This window comes from Myodes glareolus, chromosome 6 (genome assembly GCF_982192425.1).
Source record: "Myodes glareolus chromosome 6, mMyoGla1.1, whole genome shotgun sequence".
In the NCBI taxonomy this organism is placed as follows: Eukaryota; Metazoa; Chordata; class Mammalia; order Rodentia; family Cricetidae; genus Myodes; species Myodes glareolus.
Genome location: NC_142031.1, coordinates 103,649,428 through 103,669,007, shown reverse-complemented (window position 1 = coordinate 103,669,007; position 19,580 = coordinate 103,649,428). Strand labels below are relative to the sequence as shown.

The following is a 19,580-nucleotide window of genomic DNA, read 5'->3' as shown; positions in this document are numbered from 1 at the left end:
CATTAAGTTTGACATTCCAAAGTTAAATCAAGGTTAAATAAGGAAGCTAAACAGAACAAAAACATCAGTGGATTAGAAGTAATAATTATGAGTTGCCCAATCATGCAAAAACAAAACAAAACAAAACAAAAAACAAAAATAAAACACACAGCACAATACAGTTTTAGCACCAAATTCCCTGTGACTTCCAAAGGGAGTTAAGCCCATGTCTTGGCCTGTGTTCTGTTGTGTGAAGAGACACCATGAACATGGAAACTTCTATAAAAGAAAGTGTTTAATGGGGGCTTCTTTCCACTTCACAGGCTTAGTGTATTATCAACATGTTGGAGAGCATGATACTGTGCAGATATAGTTTTGGAGAAGGTATAGAGAGTTTTGCATCCAGATTCACAGGCAGCAGGAAAGGAGAGAGCCACTGGGCCTGGCTTGGGTTTGAAACCTCAAAACCAACCCCCAGTGACACACCTCCTCCAAAAACCTAGCCACACTAATCAATCAAATAGTAACACTCCCTAGCACTGAAGTCTATTTGCCTCTGGGGCCATTCCTATTAAAACCACCACGCCACAATAATCCTCAAATTATTTAAAAAATTCAAAAATGAAAGAATACTGCCCAATTTACTTAATATATAAACTACATAAAGACCCAATAAAGAAAGAGGATTCAGAAAAATTTCCCTTAGGAACACAGGGATGCAAAAGTTTATCAATAAAATACCTGCAAACCCAAATACTAATCCAAGAAAATATCAAACACATCATCCACCGCAATTAAGTAAACATCATCTTAGAGATGCAGGGTTGATATAACATACATAAATTGATAAAAAAAAATACACCATATTAACAAACTGAAAGACAAAACACTACATGATCATCTCATTAGATGAAGAAAAGGTCCTTGACAAAATCCACAGCCTTTTTCTGAGAAAAGCATTGGAAATATTGGGGATACAAGGTACATAACTAAATGTAATAAAGGCAGTTTATAGCAAGCCCATAGCCAATATCAACTTAAATGGAGAGAAATCTAAACAATTCAACTAAAATTAGAAAGAAGACAAGAATGTACACTCAACATACCTGTTAAATACAGTACTTGAAGTCTGTTTTAGTTAGTTTCTATTGCTGTGAAGAGACACTATGACCATGGCATCTCTTACAAAGGAAAATGTTTAATTAGGGTGGTTTGTTGACATTTTCAGAGGTTCAGTCCATTATCACCATGGTGGGATGAAACATGGCAGCAGGCAGGCAGACATGGTGCTGGAGAAGTAGCTGAGAACCCTACATCTTTCAGGCAACAGACAGTTGACTGAGTGTCACACTGAGTGAGGCTTGAGCAAAAGAAACCTCAAAGTTCATAGTGGCACACTTCCTTCAACACCTACACCCCAGTCCACACTGCCTGATGGTAACACTCACCATGGGATTATGGGGGCCCTGATTACATACAAACTACCATAAAGTCTTTATGGAGCAGTAAAATAACTGAAGGAGATTGAGGAGACACAATTAGGAAAGAAGTATGATAGCGTGATGTTATTCTTAGTTTTCAACTTTTCTATTTCTGGAATTAACTAAACCCCAAAATGACTGCAGACACCTCTGCAAGGTATTTTCTTAATAAAATCATTAGAAGTAGAAAACCCAGTTCTACTCTGAATATTTGAGGTAGGAAGATCCTACTTTCATCTGGACCACACCTTAACTGGCAGTTTATTTAAAGGACATGGAAAAGGGAGGATTGCTCTATCTTTGTGTTGTTCCTTTGTTCTTGCCAGAAAGATTATTATTGCACTGGTATTTCTTCAGGATTTCAGCATATTCCAAAGAAGAGCTGAGACTTTTATCATTGTGGATTGAACAGCTACTGGATTTCTGGACTTTTCTGTGGTAGACAACCAACATTGGATTAGCTGGGCCACAACCTGTAAAGCCACTCTAGTAAATATCTAATATTCTATATAGATTTGGACTCATTCTGTATGTTCTATTATTCTAGAGAACCTTGACTGATACAGATTATATTACATTATTTGAGTTCAGTAGCTCCCAACCTTTGTAATGCTGTGACCCTTTAATATATTCATGGTGTCGTCACCTTCTCGACTATGAAATTATTTTTGTTGCTACTCCATACCTGTAATTTTGCTTCTTTTATGAATCATAATGTAAATACCTGATATTTTTTAAAGTCTTAGCTTACCTTTGTGAAAGGGTCATTCAATCTCTTAAAGTTTTATGACTTTAATGTTGAGAACTGCCATTCTAAACTTTCCACCAAGAAACTCATACAGCTGATAAACACTTTCAGCAAATTAGCTGGATGCTAAATTAATTCACAAAACTATGTAGTCTTCCTATTTATTACAAATAGACTTAAAAATATATCAGGAAAATAACTCTTTGGGATAGCTCTAACCAAGCAAGGTAAGACTTATATGATAAAAATTTTAAGACATTGAAGAAAGAAATTGAAGAAGATATAAGAAGATGTAAATATTTCTCATGTTCATTGATCAGTAGGATTAATATAGTAAAAATGTCCATCCTACCAAAAGCAATGTACGGATTCACTGAATTATCAAACAAATTTCCAACATACTTTTCACTGAACAGAAAATGACTATTTTCAATTTCATATAGAAATATAAAAACAAACTAGCAAGCAAAATCCACTCCTGAGTAACAAAAGCTATATATAGTTAAAATAGCTTTAATATAGTTAAAACATTTCTGAATCATGAAAGAACTGCCAGAGATATAATTAATCCAGAGATGGTAAGAAAAAGACCACCGACCCAAATCATCATGGCCAAATTGATATAAGAGAGCAATTAAATAAAGAAAACTTTTTAATTCATAAATACATATGATGCCCTAAGATCAACATTAGATGTAAGGAGAATAGGCCTTAACTCAGGGTTAGAGACTTTATAATAACTATAGGCCAGGTTACAGGAGCCAAACATACATTAACAGTTATTCCCTCCTGAAACAAAGACATAGTTCAAGGTGGGCATAGCAAGGTAGCCACAACAAGGCAACCATAACAACCAGTTTGAAAGAATGTTTGGTTTCAAGATGATTAAGAACAACTTGTTTGAAATAAAGACTTGATTGCCACTACTAGAACAGGAAGTAGAGAACCGTCTGTAGTTAATTTTACAGGTGGGACATACTCCAATCTTTGTGAAGCAGAGGTTTAAACATAGCCAGGAATGATCCTGCTTGTCTTTACTGTAAGGTGACTTTTAAGTTTCAGATGGAGGCAGATTCCCAATCTCAAATTGTACAAGAGAGCTATAGAAATAAAACCAACATGGTTCTGGCACAGAAACAGACGTGTTGAAACATTAGCCGGTAAGCCACAGTCATGTGGTGATGTAAGAGTTAGCCAATAAGAAGCTAGAGCTAATGAGCCAAACAGTGTTTTAAATAATATGGTTTCTGTGTGATTTTTTTTCTTCTTTTTTCATTTTTCTTTTTGGTTCTAAGCTAGCCAGACAGCCAGGAAACAATGAGCAACAGTTTTTACTAAAGAGGTTGGTATAGAATTAGGGAACAGGGATGGGGAATTTAACTAGGAAGGGAAAAATAGAATAGATAGTTACGGATAGACAAGGCAGTTTTGGTGTAGAACAATTGTCTATATTCTGCCAATTATGTTTTAAATAAATGCTGATTGGCCAGTAGTCAGGCAATAAGTATAAGTGGGACAACTAGACAGGAAGTAGAGGCATGTCAATGAGAACAGGAGAATTATGGGAAGGAGGAAGCCCATTCCTCCCCAGTCCTGTTCAGACACAGAAGAAAGAAGATGTGATTGCCCCACTGAGAAAGTTACCAAGCCATGTGGCTAACATAGGTAAGAATAATGGGTTAATGTAGGTTAAAAGAGTTAATATAAAGCCTGAGCTAATGGGCCAATCAGTTTATCATTAATATAGACCTCTGTGTGATTTTTTGGGGGGCTAGATGGCTGTGAGACCTGGTGGGAGGACAGAAACCAGGTAGGACAGTAACCTCAATCAGCAAGGTTTCAAAGGGGGATCAAACGGAAAAAGTTTATGCTTGGAGGGAAAACTAAATATAAGGAATACTTAAGAGATCACGTGGAAAACAATGCAGTAGAAGCTTTCCAAAGTATGTACAGATAAGAAAGCAATCTAAGTGAAATCACAGAATAATAGATGGGTAGAATCCTGATCAAAATCTCTCATTATCAAATGAAGCTTTCAGTTCCATTAACTCGTTACAACTAATTGAATTGTTGGCCAAAGGGGCTCCATGAAAACGTGAATGCAATCAGGATCAAAGCTATTGTTTGCTCTGTACAAAATGATAGACAACACCTGTTGGCCTAAAGACAATACTTTCATAACTAATTGAACATGAGGAATTCAAGCTGGTGCTTATCTAAATTCTTTAACCCAGCAGATAAGAGTTCATGGAACTGTACACTAACATACACACTACAAAAGGAGAAAAGCAAACACCAACTCAGCTACAAACCATTCTATCCACAATCATGTCCTACCTGCAATGTACTCTGCTACACAATGGAGAACACCAAGAGAACAGGGCCTTCTAAACAAAGAACAACAGACACGCATATAAACTCAGACACTGTGGCAGCAGCACATGTCTGCACCAGATGGACTCCTAGAAAGGAGAAGTGATTACATTGCCCCATCCAAAATCCAGAAGTATCGCCATTTGATAGTCACTTGCAAATGAAACATTAGTTTTCACCAAAGGAGTTTCACTGGAGAAACAAACCACTGTGAAGGGTAGACCCCATGCCCAACAAAAGGTGGTCAACACAAAATAAACTCAGTGGAATCTACAGGTCCTTTGCATATGTATTACGTCTTCTATGTTTGTGCTTTTATGACAGTCCTATATGGGAAGTTGTGTTTCTATATCCATGTGTTTCTTGTGCCTTTTCACAGGCTCTTTTTCTTCTGTTTGCATTGTTTTATTTTAATTTGTTCATTTTTGTTTTTTCTTGTTTATTTTATTATAAGACTTAGATAGTTTTCCAAGGAGAGACAGAAAGGGCATGGATCCAGATGAGGGAGAGAAGAAACTAAGAGGACCAGTGGATTTAGAAACCCTTGTCAGAATACTGTGTGAAAAATTATTTTTCTATAAAAAAAACAAAAAAAATTTAAAGGTGGGGTATGGTGGTGAACACTTCTAATGCCAGATCTGGGGACAGAGACAGGAGAATAACTGGAGCTACCATCTTGGTATATTTGGCAAGCTCCATGTTACAGTGAGAGATGCTCTCTCAAAATAAAAGTAAATGGCACATGAAGAACAAAAGACAAGGTTTTCTCCTGACTTCCATGTGCACATGCACACACATTCTTCATTTGAACACACACACGTATACACACATTAACAAAAAACACACTGCACACAATGTACATGTATATAACAATTTTAGTTACTAATAATATTTCAGAAACTGTGAAAGAAATAAAATACAAATACATAGGCAAATAAAATTTTCATATGGAACCCATTAATTAACCTTGATTTAAAATGTAAAACTCATGAAAGGTAATTTTTCTCTGATTTCCGTCTCTGTTTCTTTGTACTTTGTTTGTAGGAGGGCAACTGATTTTTTGGAGTTGATCTTGTACCCTGCCACATTACTAAAGGTGTTTATCAGCTGTAGGAGTTCTTGGGTAGAGTTTTGGGGGTCGCTTATGTACACTATCATATCATCTGCAAATAATGAAAGTTTGTCTTCTTTCTTTCCAATTAGAATCCCCTTGATCTCCTTATGCTGTCTCCTTATTGCTATTGCTAGAACTTCAAGCATTATATTGTAGAGGTATGGATAGAGTAGACGGCCTTGTCTTGTTCCTAATTTTAGTGGGATGGCTTTGCCTTCCTAGACCTGGATGGAGGGGGGAGGACTTTAGACTTTCCAAAGGGCAGGGAACCCTGACTGCTCTTAGGACTGGAGAGGGAGGGGAAGTGGGGGGAGTGGGAGGGAATTGGTAGGAGAGGAGGAGGTGGAAATTTTTAATAAATAAATAAATTTTAAAATTGTTAAATAAATAAATGAATAAATGAATAAAATGTAAAATTCGATTCACATTATCTTTGTGCTGCAGAGAAACTATACTTAGAATAGAGAATTAAAGCTACAATAATATATTTAAGCTATTTTTGATGACTGAGAGTAGATTAAAATTCCTTCAAAAGAAAAGCTTAAAAACTCAATAAGAGCAGGAGCTTTTTTTGAGTAACCTCAGCATCAAAGGAACATTTATGATATAAAGTAAAAAAGAAAGATAAGAGAATTCCTGTGGAAAATTATGGTACAACTTATGGTGTACAATAAAATTAAAGAACTCTATACCACTTGACAATGGAAATGTCAAAGACTGTACATATGTAATATCACAAATTTTATTTAAACTATGAAGAATCTTGAATTGTTCTTGAACTATTAAACAGTTTAAGAAAAATCTGTATTTAGGGAAAAAATAATTGTAGCTGAACTAGAGTGATACTTTACAACCATGTGGAAGTCCACTTGAAGTGGAAGCGGGGGGGGGGCAATGATCTCTTCTGACCTCAGGGGGTATCAGAAATTCACACATACACGCATGTTGATGCAAATTCATAAAAGTAAATAAAAATAAATAAATCATTTTATTAAAAAGAAGAAAAGTAGCATCTTTTAAAAAATCAGATGACACTTAGACCTCAAGGTTTTCAGCATATTGATTATTCTATTATCAAACTGATTTGTACCAAAGGAGTAATTGTGGGATAGACATTCATCACAAACTTCTGAACACTCAGAATGCCTGAGTCATACATCCACAATAAGACTGTGGTGGATGAGATGATCAAGTGTACCCAATACATGATCACAAAGAAAATCACCAGCAGCAAGATGGTCTGGGTGGCCCTTTTCTCAGGGGATACACTTTGATCACTTTGATGGCTGAGGCTGTGAAGATGCTCGCATTGGCTCTGATGTCTGAACAAGATAATCACCATGTATGCACTTGTGGTCAGCATAACTCCTACAAGACACACATTTCTGGAGGCTGTCACTGTTAAAATCAGTGCCCTGATGATGTAGTTCATGGGAAAGAGTGCCAGAGCTTGGTGACCTGCATCTGGTTGGTCACACTTAAGTTGATAAAAGTACCAGCATAGAAGATGTGGTTGCTGGGGATTGCATTGAATCTATAGACTGCTTTTGGTAGAATTGCCATTTTTACTATGTTGATCCTCCCAATCCAAGAACAAGGGAGATCTTTCCATTTTCTGGTATCCTCCTCTATTTCTTTCTTCAAAGACTTAAAGTTCTTGTCAAATAGGTCTTTCACTTCCTTGGTTAGAGTAACCCCAAGATATTTTATGCTATTTGTGGCTATCGTGAAAGGTGATGTTTCTCTGATTTCCCTCTCTGCTTCTTTATCCTTTGTGTATAGGAGGGCCACTGATTTTTTGGAGTTGATCTTGTATCCTGCCACGTTACTAAAGGTGTTTATCAGCTGTAGGAGTTCTTTGGTAGAGTTTTGGGGGTCACTTATGTACACTATCATATCATCAGCAATTAACGAAAGTTTAACTTCATCCTTTCAAATTCGAATCCCCTTGATCTCCTTATGTTGTCTTATTGCTATTGCTAGAACTTCAAGCACTATATTGAAGAGGTATGGAGAGAGTGGACAGTCTTCTCACGTTCCTGATTTTAGTGGAAAGGCTTTGAGTTTCTCTCCATTCAATTTGATGTTAGCTGTCGGCTTGCTGTATATTGCTTTCAAAATCCCATCAAACTTCTTCACAGACCTAGAGAAAACAATAATCAAGTTTATTTGGAAAAACAAAAAACCCAGGATAGCCAAAACAATCTTATACAATAAAGGAACTTCAGGAGGCATTACCATCCCTGACTTCAAACTCTATTACAGAGCTACAGTATTGAAAACAGCTTGGTATTGGCATAAGAACAGAGAAATCGACCTTTGGAATTGAATAGAAGACCCGGATATTAACCCACAAACGTATGAGCACCTAATTTTTGACAAGGGAGCTAAAGGTATACAATGGAAGAAGGAAAGCATCTTTAACAAATGGTGCTGGCATAACTGGATCTCAACCTGTAGAAGGATGAAAGTAGATCCATACCTATCACCATGCACAAAACTCAGGTCCAAATGGATTAAAGACATCAACATTAATCCATCCACTTTGAACCTGATAGAAGAGAAAGTGGGAAGTAGTCTACAAGATATAGGCACAGGAGGCCTCTTCCTAAGTAGGACCCCAGCAGCACAGACAATAAGAGAAACAATGAATAAATGGGATCTACTGAAACTGAGAAGCTTCTGTAAATCAAAGGACACTGTCAGTAAGACAAAAAGGCTGCCTTCTGACTGGGAGAAGATCTTCACCAACCCCTCATCAGACAAAGGTCTGATCTCCAAAATATACAAAGAACTCAAGAAACTAGGCACTAAAACTCTAATTAACCCAATTAAAAAATGGGGTACTGAACTGAACAGAGAATTCACAACAGATGAACTTCGAATGGCCAGAAGACACTTAAGGTCATGCTCAACCTCCTTAGCGATCAGGGAAATGCAAATCAAAACCACTTTGAGATACCATCTTACACCTGTCAGAATAGCTAAAGTCAAAAACACCAACGATAGCCTATGCTGGAGAGGATGTGGGGTGAGGGGAACACTCATCCATTGTTGGTGGGAATGCAAACTTGTGCAGCCACTGTGGAAATCAGTGTGGCGGTTTCTCAGGAAACTGGGAGTCAACCTCCCTCAGGACCCAGCAATTCCACTCTTGGGAATATACCCTAGAGATTCCCTAGCATACTACAAAAGCATTTGTTCAACTATGTTCATAGCAGCACTATTTGTAATATCCAGAACTTGGAAACAGCCTAGGTGCCCCTCAATAGAAGAATGGTTAAAGAAGGTGTGGAACATATACACATTAGAGTTTTACTCAGCGGTAAAAAATAATGACATCTTGAATTTTGCATGCAAATGGATGGACATAGAAAACGCTTTACTGAGTGAGGTAAGCCAGACCCAAAAAGAGGAACACGGTATGTATTCACTCATAAGTGGATTCTAACCATAATTTAAAGGTCTTTGAGCCTATTATTCGTGATCCTAGAGAAGCTAAATAAGAAGACGAACCTGATGAAGATTGTTTAGCTATCCGCCAGGAGGTAGGAAATAGTCAAGAGTCCCAGGTAACCTTGGGTGCATGGGGGGTGGGAGGGAGGGTTGTTGGAAGGGGAGAGGGTTAGAGAGAAGGGAGTAGGGGAGGAATGGAGAAAGTTCGGTTGACCGGGATGGGGGGAAGGGAGGAAGGATGAATATGGGATCAGGGAAGAATATATTTCAACTAAGGGAGTCATTTTAGGGTTTATAGGAAACTTGATTATATATGGGATCCCAGGTCCAAGGAGAGATCCCCAGATTGTTCTCTGGACAGAGGAGAGGGTGCCTGAACCGGCCTTGGCACATAACCATACTGATGAATATTTTGCTTATCACCATAGATCCTTCATCTGGCGATGGATGGCGATACAGACAGAGACCCACATTGGAGCACCGGACTGAGCCCCCCAAGGTCCAAATGAGGAGCAGAAGGACGACGAAAATGACGAAGGACTGCAAGGGATGCTATCACCCACTGATACAAGGGGTCGGATCTAATGAGAGTTTACCAAGGCCAGTTGGACTGCGACTGAACGAGCACGTGATCCAACCAGATTCTCTGAATGTGGCCGGATTCTCTGAATGTGGCTGGCCCGGAGTCTTTCTGAGAAGTCATGGACAATGACACTGGGACTAGTTTCCTCTGCATATACTGGATTTTTGGGATCCAGTCTGTTTGGATACTCACCTTCCTGGACCTGGAGGGAGGGGGGACGAACTTGAACTTCCCACAGGGCTGGAAACCCTGACTGCCCTTAGGGACACTGTCTACAACACTATGGAGAATGATCCTGCCTCTCACCTAATGAAGCACTCCAAAGAGAGAATCCTACACCTCCCCTGAATATCACAATAGAGATGAACTTACATGCTCGGGCATGGGTGAGGGCATGAGAATGGAAGAGCTGGTCAAGCCTGCTATGTGGCTATGTGGTGAAGTAAAGACCCTTCCCCATTCTGTTAACCGACTACAACAGGTGAGGGACCTGATGCAAACCTCTCCACACCAATTTTTGCTCTCAGGAAAGTGAGCCTTCACCTTCTGACTAGAGCAATAAGAACAAAAAATGATCAAGGGGATTCAAATTGGAAAGGAAGAAGTCAAACTTTTTCTTATTTGCAGATGAGGCGATTATATGCATAAGTGAACACCAAAAACGCTATCAGGGAACTCCTAGAGCTGATAAATATCTTCAGTAATACATCAGGATAGAAGATCAACTCAAGAAAATCAGTAGCCCTTCTATATACAAATGGAAAGCAACTGAGAAAGGAATCAGAGAAAGATCAGCCTTCACCATAGCCATAAATAACATAAAATATCTTGCGGGAACCAAAGTAGTGAAATACCTGTTCAACAATAAGTCTAAGTATTTGAAGAAAGAAATTGAAGAAGATACCAGAAAATGATAAGATCTCCCATGGTCTTGGATAGGTAAGATCAACCTAATAAAAATGACAATCCTACCAAAAGCAATGTATATATTCAAAGCAATCCCCATCAAAATCACAACACAATTCTTCACAGACCTTGAAAGAACAACTATCAACGTCACATGGAAAAAAAACTGCATAGCCAAAACAATCCTTTAGGTATCACCATCCCTGACATCAAGCTCTATTATAAAGCTATTGTAATGGAAACAGCTTGGTATTAGCATAAAAACAGACATGTTGACCAATGGAATCAACACAAAGACCTGAATATTAACCCACACATCTATGAACGTCTGATTATTGAGAAAAAAGTTAAAATTATATAATGGAACAAAGTATCTTCATCAAATGGTGCTGCCATAACTGGATGTCACATGTAGAATAATGCAAATAGATCAATATGTATCCCCATGCACAAAACTCAAGTCCAAATAGATTAAATATAATATAATTCCAAGCCCAATAGAAGAGAAAGTGGTAAGTAGCCTTCAATGCATGAGCACAGGAGACCCCTTCCTAAATATAAAACCAGTAGCACAGACACTGAGAGCAGCAATAAATATAAGGACTTCTCGAAGTTGAGAAGCTTCTGTAAAGCTTGTTGACACAGTCAAAAACAAAAATACAGACTACTGAATAGGAAAAGATCTTCACCATGCCCACATGAGACAGAGGACAAATCTTCAAAATATATACAGAACACAAGAAATTAGACATCAAAATTCCAGATAACCTAATTTTAAATATGTGGTACAAACTAAACATAGAATTCTCAACAGAAGAATCTCAAATGATTGCAAGACAACATCCTTAGCCATCAGAGAAATGCAAAGCAAAACGGCTCTGAGATACCATTTTACAACACTCAGAATGGCTAAGATCGAAAACACCAATGATAGCTTATGCTGGAGTGACTATGTATTAAGGCGAACACTCATTCATTGCTGGTGGGAGTGCAAACTTGTACAACCACTCTGGAATCAGTATGGCAGTTTCCCAGAAAAGTGGGAATTAACTTACCCCAGGAGCCAGGAATACCATTCTTGGACATATACCCAAAGGATGCTCAATTAAGATACAAGGACATTCAATCTCTTTCATTTGTAATGATTTGTTGTACATTTCAATATGTGGTCTATTTTAGAAAAATTTCTTTATAATGCAAAATAAAACGTGTATTCTTTAGTGTTTGGGTGGACTGTTCTGTAGGCCTTTTTTAAGTCCATTTCATATTTGAGGAGTATTAATTCTGATGTTTCTTTGTATATTTTTCCTTGCAAGATATCATGTCTCTTGGAGAAAGTTGGGCATTGAATTCTCCTACTATTAATGGATTAGGGTTAATTTGTGTCCTTTGAAACAGAGATATATTTTTTGAAAATTTCTGTCCCCGAGTTTGGTGTGCATATATATATGGCAAGTAACAACTTCTTGGTTAACTGATCCCTTGATCAAAATGTGGTTTCCCTCTTTATTTCTGTTGATCAGTTTCTGTTCCAAGTCTATTATCTTGGATATTCGGATGGTGACGCCTCCTTTCTTGCTGATTCCATTTGATTGGAGCACTTTTGTCTTTCCTTATACTCTAAGGTGGTGCCTATCTTCACAATTAAATCTGTTTCTTGAAGGCAACAGATAGATTTTGTTTCTTGATCCACTCAGTCACTCTCTGTCTTTTAAGTGGAGAATTGAGGCCATTCATGATTGATTTGTTATTGAAATGTGTGTGCTTGTTCTGGTCATCATGTTATTGATTTTCATTGTTGTGTTCTCGTGGTCTTTATGTTTTAATAATTAGGACTCATGTTCCTTCCAAAGTCTCTATGTTTTGCTTATCCCTCTATTTACCCCAAAATAAAACTTTCTGTATTAACTTAGGTTTGTTTTGTTGAATAAAAATTATTTTTAGGCTGTAAATGTTTGTAAAAATTGTTCCTTTTCCTTCAAGCATGGCAGTAGTTTTTTTGATCATATGGATAAATTGGTTGTCATTCAGGACTTGCATGGTGTTATTCTAGATTCTTCAAGCTTTGAAAGGTTTCCTTGAAAAATCAGCTGTTCTTTGAAAAGGGTTCTTTACTCATGATTCGCACTTATTCCCTTGCAACTTTCAATGCACCTTTATTGCTCTGTCTCCCCAATATTTTAAATATAAGATGCTATGGGAATTTTCTTTTCTGGTCTTGTCTTTAATGTATTCTTGTTCTATGTGCTTGTTCTATGTGTGTCATTGATTCTTATCTTAGTTTGGCACAGTTTTCTTGTAAAATCTCTTTGAAGGTTTTGTGTTTGTCATTGACTTGGAATTCTTCTCCCTCACCTGTGCATAGAATTTCAAGATCTGATTTCTCCATGATATCCCACATTAACAATGTCTACACATACACTCTACCAACTAAGTTAAATTCCTTGCTCACAGTTGACTGTCTACTGATTACATCAGCTCATGCCTGTGTCCCTGTAAGAAAGATTAATTTCCCAAGTGTATTTACATACATTTTCTTAATAATAGCAAAAGTGCTTTTAATTTCTTGGTGAGGTCATGAAGCCACTGTCAAGTAAGTATGGATGTTATTAAACGTTTTGGAAGCAGAAAGGATTCCATGAAGAATCAAAATGTTTTTCTACTTCTTTGGAATGTCATGTTATTTTTACTTTAGTTTTGTCCAGAAGGACCAGGATGAGCTAATCCACACAGACAGATATGGGCTGGGGAGAAGAGTTGACACATTGAAAAGCCAGTGTTCAGCTGCTGCTTCTCTACTGTTGTCCTGGAATTAGGGAAGTTTACTCTTCCATTTGATGGTACCACTTTCTAACAACCTCAAGGTCACAACTTCCCCTTTCCTGGTGACATGGTAATTATGGGTCTAGAGAGGGTTGAGCTGATGACTTTTCTTCCCTATAACTACTTCTTAGGATCTCATTCCAAATGGATGGTTATCAAAGGCCGGCCAGGTGAGCGTTTCCTTTTCTCTTCATTAATAATGAGAGTTGTAAGTGGTAGAAGGAAGCAGAGTTTTCTGTAATAAAACGATTAGAGAATTTTCTGTTTAGAATTCATTTTTGAGCCTTATTGTATCAAGAGAAAACACAGAAAATGCCTGCAGACATAAAATATTAGTGTAATGAGTTGTAAAAGAACATAATTATCATTTGCACTGACCTCTGATTGTAATGTATGTGACAGTAGAAGGTGGCCTTTTGGAAGGAGGACAGCGCCTAGCAGAAGTGTGGACAGTGAGACAGGGAAGGCTAATAGGGTGAAGTGGATCAATGGATATTATGTATTGAATGAAAATATAATGATATCTATCTCTTTGTACAGTAAATGTATATTCATATCTCTGTAAAAAGTGACCCCACATGGAGTATTTTAATGAGCATATCTGACTATGGATTCTTCTGAGGGTGTACTCTTATAATTCTATACATGTGATACTTTCTAAATAATTGCTGCTGTGTTAAATTTCCAACCCTCTCACAAAACACCTGAAATGATTTAGAGGGTGAAACACAAAGAACAAGTATTTATTGTTCTGCAGGAGTACATTTATAATATATATATATATATATATATATATATATATATATATATAAAATTATATTTTATATTTTCTCATTTTTCTACCTTTCTCAGACCATGCATTGATTTATAGGAAACTTTACCAGGACTATGCAACAAATATTATTAAATTAGTGTTTATCAGTATTTTCCTGTTCTGTTTAGTTTGTGTATACTTAGAAATTCTTAGGAGAGTTTCACTTCATGGTTTAGTAAAATGTAGTATGGTATTAATAGTATATTAATTAGGTTGAAATTTTTTCTTACATTTGTTTATCCTATTGGAATAATTTTTAATGAAGTAAATCCTTTTGGTTATCTCAAAAGCATCTAGAATCCTACTTCACTTATTCATTAAATTTTTTCTCATTGTATTTTATATTTCTAAAAGAGAAAATAAACTACTTAAATTATTTTAATGGTATATTACCAAAAATGTAAACTGAGTAATTTTCAGTAGGAGTTTGAGTGTTTTAATTAAAAAGAATTAATTTTTAATATTTTAAGTTTTCTTAGTTGAATATTGTTACACTGCTACTGGTATAATATTAAATAAGCTTTTCATTAGCTGTGAGAAATATTTTCAGTTCTTGAATTACTAGCATCAAATTATTTAAAGTCAAGATACCCAAAGTTTTTTAATAGTCGCAAAATACAATTGTTCATTAAAACATGCATATTCAAAATATGCCAAGTAAATTTAAATTCAGCTGATGAATGTCGTAAGTCCATTTTTATATTCAGGAATATCACTAACTGATATATGCAGGAGACTCAAATGGAAAGTGAAGTCAGGTATGGTGGCTACACCTATGAATCCAGCACTTTGAAGGCTAAGACAGGAGCTTCAGTGAGTTTTATTGAACTCAGTCTGAACTAAGGTTGAGCTGCTCCCTCTGTCTCTCTCTCTCTCCTATACACAAATACAACAAAATTAGAGTGTTAAATAGATAATGTAGAACTATGAAATCGTAGTTTTAAAAATGGAATAAAAGGATGCCAACAAATGTCACTTACTCACTAGACACAGAGCATCCACACAGTGAAAACCAAATGATGGAAACATGAATTTGCAAGCATCACAAAATTTTCAGTTTGTTTTGTGTAATTCACTTCAAGAATCTGTGCTGATGCTGATGCAGTAGGCAGGACCTTTGTAGAGTTGATCAAGTCATCCAGAAAATAGAGATTTTATTTTAGAAATATATTTGATATAACTCTATTTTCACTCAATGCTGTTTCAATTACTCATGACATCAGCCCCAGCACACAGTATGCTATTGATTTATTTTTAGTCCAGCTAGTAATTTCTCATACACACACACACACACACACACACACACACACACACAAAGAGAGACAGACAGACATACAGACACAGAGAGAGAGAAAGAGAGAGAGAGAGAGAGAGAGACAGACAGACAGACAGACACACTGACTCATACACACACACACACATACACTCACAGACACACACACACACACACACACACACACACACACACATACACACACACAGGCAAACACACACACTTCCAGTGAACATTTTCACATCTTTCCCACACTTCCATCATGTGACCTGTGATGGAGCTCTGGGTCTGACTGCTTCATCACAGGCTCTGCAGTAACACTGCTGCTGCTGCTTCATCGCAGGGGAACTGGCTCGAAAGTGTGAGACTATAAAGTTCTAGTGAACGTCTGTTTGCTTCCAGTGACAGGTGATTTAATTCAATTTTTAAAGAGCAAATTATACTATTAAATTATTTAAGAGTATTAGACAAGTGTTATGAATTAATACCCTAAATAAGTAATCACTCTTTATTCCTACTGGATATCTAATTTATAAATGTCTCTTCATGGACCTGAGGGTCTAAGGTCCTCATCTTCCTGAGATTCCTGAAGACTTATTAACGTTGCTGACAGTGAACAGTGCTTCAGCTAACACCATGTATTTGTCACCTGAAAGTCACACAATCACTCCATGTTCTATCTGAGCAGTCACACTGCTTTTAGGTCATTGCTCACTAAATATGGTAAAACTTAAAATGAACATGATACTTTTGATGTAATATGTTTGTATGTTCATTATATTATTATCTCCTCAGAGAAGAATGCAAAGACTACCATAAATTCATAAAACAGGACTGCTCTAAATTCAAATACTGTGATAATGAAGGGGAAAGTGATTTTTCTCAGAAGAATGTAGAGTTATGAGGAAACAGATTATTTTGCTGTTGTTGTTGTTGTTGTTGTTGCATGTGTCTTCGACAGCTGCCTGCCCAGTCTTTTCATCTGGAGACCTTTAATAGTGACAAGCATCCGTAATATTTTTTTTAAATTTTTTATTTATTAAAAATTTCCACCTTCTGCCCACCTTCCTATTCCCTCCCCCTCCATCTCTAGTCCTAAGAGCAGTCAGGATTCCCTGCCCCGTGGGGAGTCCTCCCCACTCCATCCAGGTCTAGGAAGGTGAGCATCCAAACAGACTAGTCTTCCACATAGTCAGTCCATGCAGTAGAATCAAAACCCAGTGCCATTGTCCTTGGCTTCTCAGACAGCCTTCATTGCCAGCCACATTCAGAGTGTCCAGTTTGATCAAATGTTCCATCTCTCCCAGTCTAGCTGGCCTTGGTGAGCTCCCATTAGATCAGTCCCACTGTCTCAGTGGATTGACGAACCCCTCGTGGCCCTGACTTTCTTGTTCATGTTCTCCCTCCTTCTGCTCCTCATTTGGACCTTGGGAGCACATTTCAATTTTAAAATTGCTAATGGACAAACTCTATAACATTTATTATCATCTTTTATTTTATTTATAATACATTGCCTTATTTATAAATCATAGAGGTGTAGTTAACAAAAATGATTATACATATAGAATTTGTCCATTAGCAATTTTAAAATCGAAATGTGCTACAATTCTTTCAGTTTAGAGACCAAGTCTTGAATTAATTTTTATCTTTAATAAATCAGATAACACATATTCTCTTTTTCTTCCTTTCTTTTTTCCTTTCTTCAATATTTACTTATTTTATTTTCCACATATACGTGTTTTACCTGCATGTACTTCTGTGCAGCACTTGCTTGAAATATCAAAGAAGGCAATATATTCCTATAACTAGAGTTATAGGTGGTTATGAGCCGCTATGTCATTGTGAGAATCTAGCCCCGGTCATTTGCAAGAGAAAAACATGCTCTGAACCACTGTGCTATCTTTCCAGCCTATGAGTAAGAACATTAAAAAAAAACCAAACAGAACACCACTGTGCAGCTACTGTAACTGTTTGACCTGTTTGACGTGGGTTGGTGAAGCTCATGCATGCTTCAGCATTGCCAGGGAATAAATATCCTTTTTTAGGTCATGTTCTTAAGGTGAATACAATTTCTACAATGTCCTCATTAAGGATTGTCCTTAATTTCCAAGCTGTATTTGGAGTCCTGGCCAATATGTTTCTCCTTGTTTTCTATACTTTCATAATTCTGTTTCACAGACATAAGCCCATGGACATGATCTCCTTTCAATTGACCTTCATCCACATAGTGCTGCTCTTCACTGGAGGGAATATTTGGCTTTGGGATATACGAGATGCACTAAATATTGAGAATGGCTTCAAATGTAAGACATATTTTTTCTTAAACCGAGTGATGAGAAGTCTCTCCATCTGCATCACCTGCCTCCTGCGTGTGCTCCAGGCTGTTACTATCAGTACCAGTACCTTTTTCTTGGCAAAATTTAAATATAAACTAAAAAAGTACATGATTTCTGTTTTCTTATTTATTTGGTCTTTCAACTTGTCATTCACTAGCTACCGAATAATCTATTCTGGTGCTTTAACCAACATGAGTGAAACCAAACAGTTGAGGGTCACAAAATTCTGCTCACTCTTCTCCATGAACTACATCATCAGGGCACTGATTTTAACAGTGACAATGTCCAGAGATGTATTTCTTGTAGGACTTATGCTGGTCACTAGTGCATACATGGTGATCATCTTGTACAGACATCAGTGGCAACACAAGTATCTTTACAACCTCAGCCACCTGAGAGCATCCCCTGAGAAAAGAGCCACCCAGACCATCTTGTTGCTGGTGGTTTGCTTTGTAGTCATGTATTGGGTGGACTTCATCATCTCATTCACCGCAGCCCAGTTATGGATGTACAACCCAGTGATCCTGAGCACTCAGAATTTCATAATGAATGTCTATGCCACGATTACTCCTTTGGTACAAATCAGTTCTGATGACAGAATAATCAATATGCTGAAACACATACAGTCTTTGAGCCATCATATTTTCAAAAAGAGATAATTTTTCTAATTTTAAATAAAATGATTATTTATTCTTTTTATACTTATGAGTATTGTGTCAGCATGTACGTATGTGTGAATTCCTGGTGCCCACTGGGTCAGAAGAGGCCATTGTCCCTGAACCTGTGAGCTATAAATACAGACAAATGTTTATGAGGGGTCTTTCTGGTGCAGACACAACTAATTTTTTCAAAAACTTATTCTTCTTAAGCTCTGTAATAGTTCAAGTAGCAAATCAAGATTGTTAATAATTTAAATAAAATTTGTGATATTACACATGGACATTCTTGTGACATTTTTTGTTGCCAAGTGCTACTGATTTTTTTAAGTTCACTGTATACAATAAGTTGTAGTTTCCACAGGAGTTCTCTTAGTCTCCTCTCTTTACTTTATATCATAAATGTTTCCTGATGCTGAGGTTACTCAAAGAAAGTTGCTTGCTGATGCTGATATTTTATGTTTTTCTTTTGAGGGGAATTTAATCTACTCTCAGCCATCAAAAAGTTTAAATGTCCCATTGCAGCTTTAATACTCTTTCTTAAGTGTAGTTTCTCTGAATCCACAAAAATCCTGTGAATTTAAATTTTCCCTTTTTACCACAGTTAAAGAGTCTTATATGAAAATTCCATGTGTCTGTGTAATTGTACTTCATCAGTACTGACATGCTATTAGTAAAACAAAATTGTTTATATATGATGTACAGTTTGTTTTTATGTACATATGTATTCATGTGTGTGTGCACAGATGAAGGATGTGTGTGCTTGTGTACATTCAGGCCAGGATATAGCGTTTGCTGTTTTTCTTCATAAGCTACTCACCTTGGTTTTGATAGTGTCTCTCAGTGACCTGGGGTTGCCAAATAGGACAAGATGATATCCCTGGTATTTTCCTGTCTCTGCCTCTGCAGCTCTGGATTACAAGTGTGCAATAGCATACTCCATTTAGTTTTTTCTTTTATTGATAATAAAAAACTACTCATTTCATTCATATGGTATATTCTCAATAGAGTTTCTCCTTCCTGTCAGTTAGTTCCAGG

The 19,580-nt window shown here is 37.0% G+C and overlaps 1 protein-coding gene and 1 pseudogene across 1 annotated transcript; one reads left to right on the top strand and one right to left on the bottom strand.

Moving 5' to 3' along the window:
• Positions 1 to 6,711: 6,711 nt before the first annotated feature.
• Positions 6,712 to 7,258, bottom strand: LOC148121929 (vomeronasal type-1 receptor 100-like; annotated as a pseudogene).
• A 10,369-nt stretch (positions 7,259 to 17,627) lies between these two features.
• Positions 17,628 to 18,545, top strand: LOC125397615 (putative vomeronasal receptor-like protein 4). Its single transcript, XM_087906737.1, has one exon. The coding sequence runs from the start codon at positions 17,628 to 17,630 to the stop codon at positions 18,543 to 18,545; it is 918 nt and encodes a 305-aa protein (XP_087762863.1).
• Positions 18,546 to 19,580: the final 1,035 nt, after the last annotated feature.

Bases quoted from the DNA above. Each gene is read 5' to 3' on its own strand.
- LOC125397615 (XM_087906737.1), top strand. From the start codon at position 17,628: ATGTCCTCATTAAGGATTGTCCTTAATTTCCAAGCTGTATTTGGAGTC.